The sequence below is a fragment of the Otolemur garnettii genome, unplaced genomic scaffold (assembly GCF_000181295.1).
Source record: "Otolemur garnettii isolate 467f Iridium unplaced genomic scaffold, OtoGar3 scaffold00116, whole genome shotgun sequence".
Lineage (NCBI taxonomy): Eukaryota > Metazoa > Chordata > Mammalia > Primates > Galagidae > Otolemur > Otolemur garnettii.
In genome coordinates, this window is record NW_003852511.1 from 2,743,839 (window position 1) to 2,752,412 (window position 8,574).

At 47.5% G+C, this 8,574-nt stretch overlaps 1 protein-coding gene across 1 annotated transcript in view; it reads left to right on the forward strand.

The window, feature by feature from the left end:
- Positions 1–617: 617 nt before the first annotated feature.
- The window catches only part of KCNK1 (potassium two pore domain channel subfamily K member 1), a 54,625-nt gene continuing 46,668 nt past the window's right edge, over positions 618–8,574 (forward strand). Inside the window, exon 1 of the mRNA XM_003797431.3 lies at positions 618–1,100. Within this exon, the coding sequence (XP_003797479.1) occupies positions 746–1,100 (355 nt within the window). The 5' untranslated portion in view covers positions 618–745. The remainder of the gene's footprint in view (positions 1,101–8,574) is intronic.

The window sequence follows — 8,574 nt, forward strand, 5'->3', positions numbered from 1 at the left end:
CTTCTGAAACTCTCCCTGGTGAGAGGTGGGCGGGAGGGAACAGACTTTCCTGATCCCAGGGGCCTTCCGCTCCGAAGTTCTCGAATTTCACCACTGTCATTGGCACCGGATTGCTCAGCCCTCCAGCCAATGAGACACAGAAGGAAAGTATTTCGGCGCTCGCTATTTTGGAACATTTAGGCTTTGATTAGGAGGAAAGACCTACCGGGCAGGAGCACCTCAGACCGCGGGCTGGACGCGCCAGCTCAGTGCGCGAACTGGCCCCGACCACACGCGAGCGCGCGACACGGGAGCGCGCGCGCGCACACACCGCGCGGGCCGCTCGGGTTGGGTGACCGGACCCGGGAGAGAGCGGGAGAAGCCGGGGCCGGCCGAGCTAAAGGGTCTGGGCGCACCGAGCCCCGCCGCACCCCGCGGGACCGAGCGAAGGGCGGGGGCGCCCGGGGCCACGGCAGCGCGGCCCGGGTGCTCGGGCCAAGTTTGCGCGCGGTCTCCGCTGACTCTCTGGTTACCTGAGCCGGCAACCACGTCAGCGCCACATCATCTGGGCTTTTTATATTGCAGAGAAACAGGAAAAGAAGGACGAGAAATCCCGCTGGAGTGAGCCAATCGCAGGGGGCCTGCGCTGCCGGAGGAGCGGGGCGGGCCGGGGCGGGATCGGCGCGGGCGGCGGGGGCGGCGGGCCGCGCTCCGGCCGGTCTGCGGCTCAGCCTCGGCGGCGGCGCTGGCGGCGTTGGCGGCGAAGATGCTGCAGTCCCTGGCCGGCAGCTCGTGCGTGCGCCTGGTGGAGCGGCACCGCTCGGCCTGGTGCTTCGGCTTCCTGGTGCTCGGCTACCTGCTCTACCTGGTCTTCGGCGCCGTGGTCTTCTCCTCGGTGGAGCTGCCCTACGAGGACCTGCTACGCCAGGAGCTGCGCAAGCTGAAGCGGCGCTTCCTGGAGGAGCACGAGTGTCTGTCGGAGCAGCAGCTGGAGCAGTTCCTGGGCCGGGTGCTGGAGGCCAGCAACTACGGCGTGTCGGTGCTCAGCAACGCCTCGGGCAACTGGAACTGGGACTTCACCTCCGCGCTCTTCTTCGCCAGCACCGTGCTCTCCACCACAGGTAAGAGGCCCGCCGCACTCCCACCCCGGCCCCGGCCCGGGGCCCGCCGGCCCTGCCACTCCGGCCACCCGGGGCCCGGCGCCCCCGCCCACCTCGCTCCGCGGCGCTCCAGACCCTCGACCCCCGCCGGCGCCCTTGCCCCTCCCGGTGCGGCGTCTGCGGTGACCCCGCTGGGCGGGCTCCGCGGAGCCGGAAGCCGGAGAGGTGGCCCTCGGAGGATGCCTTGGGTGCCGCCGCGCGTAACTCCGGGGAAGTGGTCCCTAAACCTTTCGGCCTGGGACCCTGCAGGGGCTCCTTTTTCGTAATACTTCAAGGCGCTTGAATTTGTAGCCTCCTGGCCGCCGAGCGGCAAGGCAGTGGGACGATGGAAACCACCCTGTGCTCCGAGGGCGCTCACCTTCCTCCTGACCCCATCCCAACGCGGCACAGTGGAACGGTACCCTTTCAAGGGTCACCTTCTGGAGTGTGCCTTTCTCTTTTAATCATGCACCAATTATTTCCGTTCTCTTGTAGCTTGGAGGCAGTTTGGGGGGTAGCCGAGTGACATCACTGCACTTCGCAGGTGACCTCTGCGCTGACAGGCCGATCCGGTTTATGGTTAAGAGTAGGAGGAGGGGTGGGGGGCCGAAGGGAGCATCCGATTGCCCGTGATCTGACAAAACGGGCACCCTGACTCGGCAGTTCTCTCAACTTCAGGTGTGCGAAGCTCCCCCTTAAACTTGCGGAGCGGCGCGTACCGCACTGCTCCTCTGCTGGGCGCTGGGGGAGTGTCCTTAGCAGGAGGAAGAGGCCGCGCGGGCCCCGAGGCTTGGTGGCCGTGTAAGCTGATGAATGGAGGGCGAGCTTTCCGTGCTGGAGCTCGGGGGCACGCACCCTGACTGCGGGTGCCAGCTGGTCAGTCTCTTCTTTTTATTTATGAGATCCAGTCTTTGGAACGGTTTATCTTGGCGCGCACAAGGTCACCCCCTTCTTACTCTTACTTGCCCGTGTAGTCCGGGATTCCGGGCCTTGGATTTCCCTGTGCCCGCCCCACCCCCACCTTTCCCGGTGAGTATGTGTTTCGAGAGTGACTCCAACCCTCCTGCTTCCCCCCCCCCGCCCTTCACCTCCCAGGGTGTATTTATCCCCTCTGAGCTACACCTAGCTGATTGTTTGGGTAATTATTTTGTTCAAGGTAGATGGAGTGAAACCATGATTCAAAAGTCTGGGATGAATTACTACACTGATGTAAATTTGCCCTGGATTAAGTAGAAGTTGAACTAGCTTGTATTGTGGTGTTTAAACTGTGTTAAAGGTATCCGGAAATAAGACAATCCTGTTATCTCACTTTGCTAAGAATGTCTGCTTCTTGGCCAACACCACTCTTGAATTTCTGTTTGGACAACTTTTGCGTCCGTGGTCTTTGCCTGGCTCTCTGTTATTCATTTCTTTGAGACGTCACTGGGCCTTCCCTTTGGAGCGTGTGTGCTAGATGGACGGTCATTCACTCTCTGCAGAAGTGTTTCCACTGGGCTACAGAAAGTTTACAACTGGGTCACAGCATTGGGGGTAAACATTTTAAAGAATGGTTTCAGTATTTTTTTTACTAAGGATGTTTCGAAGCTAGAACAAAAATAACAACAGTGTTATCAGGAAAAGGACAAGTTTGCTCTCCGTGGGTGGGGTTTTTATCACTGGTGACGCTCATGTATGGGTAAATTATTAACATGGCAAGTACCTATTTGAATGCCAAAAAAATAATTTATGTCTTGAATAAACAGATCTGGGAAATACTTGCCTATTCAACACATAAATTCCCCTTTTTTGAATTAGGAGAAGTTTCTGTTCTGGTTAAAGAAAAAGGAGGGGTAGAGTTGGGATGTCTTACTATTGGTATTCAGGTTGTGTTGTAGTTCCTGAGAAAGTCTGTATTCACGCAAAACAAGAGTTCATTTAGGAAATCAGTGCAAGGGGCGCTTAAGGATAAACTAAATGGACAAGGTCCCTCTTGATTTGTAAAATTAGCAGATCAGGGAATTCTTGTTACACAAATGAAACTATTCTGAATCCGAGATACTCTTCTTTTGGTTTTGTACTGGTGCACTTTTGACACATTTGATGTTCCTTATGGCCTCAAAATGATGGTTTTGTGGCAGAAGATCAGATGATTTTTAGAGTAAAGCTGGTATACTTCATCACTTTTCATTTCTGGAAAAGTACCAGACAACTCAAAGGAATCAGAATTGCTTCTCTTTTAGCTGGATCTTAGACTTGTGCTTCTTTGAAAAAACTCTCCTATCCTTGTTGGTGGTAAATCCCTGAAATAATTGTCACAGGGTTCATCTTTGATTTGTCCAGAATGGTAATGATAGTCATTACAAAAATGGAGATATTGGTGGTCACGATTGTATTATAGGTCCCTGAGTGCATTTATGTCAGATCTCCTCATCCCAGAAAGTACAAGCTTCCATTTCTGGAAGGAGCTGGATGACATCTTCATGATCTATTAGGAAGAAGGCTTAGGTGGGTAATTCAAAATGTTGTCCTTGTTCTCTCTTCTGCCCAGGACTTGGTGAATTATTTCCAGCAAACAATTTTAGTTTCTCTTTACTTCTTCTGGTAGGGAAGCAAAGATTTCTCATGCCTCGTAAAGTTCATGACTGACACACCTATAAATAAAAGACAGATGAATAAGAGAAAATCCTAAGTTTTTTATATGACATGAGAGCCTTCAGAAAAAAAAGACTCAAAGAAACTGGGAAGTTTGTGCCTTTTTGTGGTTATGCAGAAGTATAATTGGAGGACAGTAGGTACCATCTCAAGGTCATAAGCTGGGGGGATGGACAAGGCCTGTCTGTTTAGATTCTTCCTGGCATCTCTGTTGTCAAGAATGAAGACATATCTTTTCCCCAGGTATATAGAGTGGGTTCCCTGGAATGAGGATCTTTTTCAGTAGAGAATCCTTTTGCAGCCTGCTATGTAAGGGAAGTGTAGGGGAAGGTGAGAATGACCTTCCAGCTTCTGCTATTTTTTTCAAATGCCAAAGCGTCATATATTGGGGTAGTGTGCCCTACACGTTATCACTTTTGATTAAAAAGGATACAGCAACATCTACATAGGAATTGAGCTTTTTAAAAGGAAGAATGGTGTAAAAGTAAGAAAGTATTATAGACTATTGTATTTCTCACATAACTGTTGTGCTGTGATTTCGCCCCTACCCCCAAAGATCGAAGAAATAATGTCTAGGTCATACTTGGGGAATAAGAAATAATTTTTATTGGACTTACCTTTAGTACTGTCTAAAACTTTGGGCAGCGCCATCCATACTTAAAAACAGTTTGTGATGTTGGTTTACTGTAACTTTGCTTCTTTATTCATCCCCCTAAGCAAGGCGATATCATGATGATAAATGGGTTTTTTGGTAAAAATATAATTTTTGTATTCATACGATATAGAAGCTGTCAGTATCTTTTGCTGCTTTGCAGATATGAGTGCTATATGACAGCTCAGTTGCTACTTGTCATTTGTACGCTAGTCAAGGGTTGCCTACCTTACGTTTATGAAAATATACTTTGAAACTCTTATTAAAAGTGTCCAGTAAAGGAACTTATTTGTCTTGTTTTAATCAAGTCGAGGAGGGCGCTGCCGCCACATCACTGTAGTTTTCAAGGAGAAAGTGGGCAGAGGTAATGGGATGCTGGATTGATCCTTAATATTTAATGGGGTGCTGGATTGAGCCTTAATATTTAGAGTGTTTTCAGTAGGGGAAATGTGTTGTTACCCTCAACAAATACTTATTGAGGCTCTTGCCTGCCTGTAATTCTAGCACTCTAGGAGGCTGAAGCAGGTGGATTACTTGAGTTCAGAAGTTGGAGACCAGCCTGAGCAAAGTTAGATCCCTCTTTAATAACCATAGAAAAACTAGCTGGGCGTAGTGCCCTAGGCCTATAGTCCCAGTTATTTGGGAGGCTGAGGCAAGAGGATTGTTCAAACCCCAGAGTCTGAGGTTGCTGTGAGCTATAATGCCACTGCACTTACCCAGGATGACAGAGAGACACTCCATCTCAAAAACAAAAACAAAAACAAAAAACCCCCCTGACGAGTTATTGAGCTTTTAGCAAAGAACAAGATGGGGAAACTCTGGCTTTGGGGCCTAATCTGGCCCACTTGCCTGTGCTAAGAACGGCTTTTATATTTTCAAAAGAAAAATAATATTTCCTGATACATGAAAGTTTTATGAAAATCAAATTTCATTGTCCATTAAGAAAGTTCTGTTGGTGTGCAGCCACACCTATTTGTTCATCTATCATTTATGACCACTTTCCGGCTCCCGTGGCAGAGTTGAGTAGTTGAGCAGAAACCATAGGGCCATAAAAACTGAAATATTTATTTACTGTCTGACCCTTTACAGGAAAAGTTTGCTGACCTCAGCTTCACGATGATACTCGGAAGGAACGCTAAGTGTAGCTCTGAATACTTTACTTCCTTTCGGCAAACTCCTTGTAAGACAACTCAAGTTCTCTGCCTCTTTGTGCTGTTGTCTGAAGTGCTACTGCAATGTCAAGTACATTATGCAGCCCCACTAACCATGTTCAGAACAGATGGCTATTTCTGATGTCACCAGTTTGTGGTCAAATGTCTGATGCTGCCTTTTTTTCCCTTCCCAGTGACAAAGCCACATTTCACGTTGTGAGTACCTTATCTAAAATGTCCAATAAATACTATGTTACATCTGGAATAGGAATGACAACAAAAATACACAAGCTAGCTCTGTGTCAGCCGAAAGAGGCATCCGAAATCCCATGCTCTGAAGTGTGTGCTCTTTATCCAAAGGAGAAGCTTTGGTTGCGATTTTGAGCCTTCAGTTCTCTAATTATCTGGATTTTGAGTCCATAACAGATAAAAGAAGGAACGTCACAGCTACAGGCAAACATAAAGTGACAGGTTGTGAAAAGAGAAATCATTTAAATAGTACCAAACTGAAATGATATTTATTTATTTTTTGAGACAGAGCCTCAAGCTATCCCCCTGGGTAGAGTGCTGTGGCATCACAGCTCATAGCAACCTTCAAATCCTGGGCTCAAGGGAGTCTTCTGCCTCAGCCTCCCAAGTAGCTGGGACCACAGGCGCCTGCCACAAAGCCCGGCTGTTTTTTGGTTGTAGCCGTCATTGTTTGGCGGGCCTGGGCTGGATTTGAACCTGCCACCTTAGGTGTATGTGGCTGGTGCCTTAGCCACTTGAGCCACAGGCGCCGAGCCTGAATAACTTCTTTACCTGGGTCACAAAGCTAAAAGTGACATGGCCTCATTTGAACTTCTATTGCAATGTGTCTAAGAGTCTGAGCTTTGCATGGCTTCTGGGCATAGGAGCTTCTCATAGGATGAAGTTTCTCCCCCAAATTTCTGCGTTGAATTCTTAATCCCAGTATCCTGGAAAGTGACTGTATTTGAAGGTAAGGTCTTTACAGAGGTGAGTAAGTTAAAATGAGAAGATTGTCATCAGCAAGTCAAGAGTGAGGCCTCAGAAGAAACAAAACCTGGACACCTTGAAACAAGGCCTTCTAGCCCCAATCCTGCAATTTGAGAAAATAAATTCCTGTTGCCTAAGCCAGCCAGCCTGTGGTATTTTATTACTGCAGCCCTAACATCCTAGTACATGTAATGGTTGCACAAAGACCACTCAGTAGAGCATGAGAAACAGAAGCTTTAAGTCTTCCTTCTTGTAACAGTTTCATATACCTGGTTAGGGCATTATTGTTTTTAGAGCACGGTGTAGTAATTGATACCCTTGAACCATCAATAAAGATAATTTATCATGCTCCAATTTTAGAAGGTAGAGAAGTTTATGATAAATTCTAGAAACATTTCCACTCTATAATGGTCAAAGAGAAGAGATATTTAGTGTTTCAATGTGTAAGTGTCACCTGCCTATGAAACATATCAGTTCTTTAACATTTTGCAGGGTTTTTTTCTCTCTCCTTTGTAATTATAAACTTGCTGTTATCTATGCCTATTATAATTATAAATGGCTGTAACTGGACTTTTATGATATAACTGTAAGTCTTATCATGAATAGAGTCTTTGATTAGCTCGAGGACCTCATAGGACTTCCAGTGCCTTTCAGACCAGGTGTTTAACGGCACCGCTTGGTGGACTGTTGCTGTGTGGAAGAGTGTCTCTTGTCTTAGTTGAGCAGAAGAGTAATGTAATTTTGGAACAGGTGAATTGCTGACACACAATTGTTTGGACCCATTGACATGACACTTCTGTATGGTTCAACTTACTGCAAGGTTGATTTCAGGGACAGAAACACCATCTATTCCATAAGCCACCTTTGACATAGAGCTGCACCGTGATAGATTTTATTCTCAGAGACATCATTTGATCCCAATTATAGCCAAATCCATGAAATATGGAAGCACCTAACATCTCCCGTGTTTGTATTGCTTATTTCTGGTAGGTGATAAAAGTTGTCTCTCTGCTGGAAAGCAAACAACTTTGGGGGGATTTTCTTGACCATTGTGATCTTTGTATCACCTGGCTCACTTTGTGCTCTGACTTTAGCAAGACCTGATCTGAGGTCAGAAGGAAGGAAGGAAGAGAAGGGGCAGTTGGAGGTGTTTGTACACCTGAAAGGACTGGGAGATGGTCCCCTGAGGTTGATCACACCTGCAGGGCTGGTCTGCTATTCCCTGGTGGCGTTCACTTTTCCCTTCTTTAATCTGTGAAACAGCCACTTATACTGATGACATTAATGGACTTACATTAGACATTGATGGTGTTTGTAATTTGCTGCTGTCTGCTTGATCCCAGATCAAAATCTAACTTTTTGCTTTAGTTCCTCTGACTGGGACTGACTTGCTTTGTGAAATAAAAGCCTGCCCTCCGCTGCCTCCAGAGATTCAGTTATAGGCCTCGGGCAAAGGGCTTTAGTTGGAAATCTCTAAGGGGATGCAGAGACCTGGGTAATGTGGAGTCTATGGAATCATGGCTGCGGATTCAGAGGACAGAAGGCCAGAAACAGAAAGTTAAATACCGCATGTTCTCGTATATACGTGGAAGCTAAAGAAGTAAAAAGTAGAACCGAGGGTACCTAGAGGCTGGGAAGGATAGGTAGACGGGAGGGAGAGGTATGTTAAAGATTACAAAATTACAGCTGGATAGGAGGATTCATCCTGGGGTTTTCCACCACCTCTGTAAGATGAGTAGTTAACATGGATAGGAGGACTTCATCCTGGGGTTCACCACCACCACTGTAAGATGAGTAGTTAACATGGATAGGAGGATTCATCCTGGTGTTCTCCTCCACTGTAAGATGAGTAGTTAACATGCATAGGAGGACTTCATCCTGGGGTTCTCCACCACTGTAAGATGAGTAGTTAACATGGATAGGAGGACTTCATCCTGGGGTTCACCACCACCACTGTAAGATGAGTAGTTCACATGGATAGGAGGACTTCATCCTGGGGTTCTCCTCCACTGTAAGATGAGTAGTT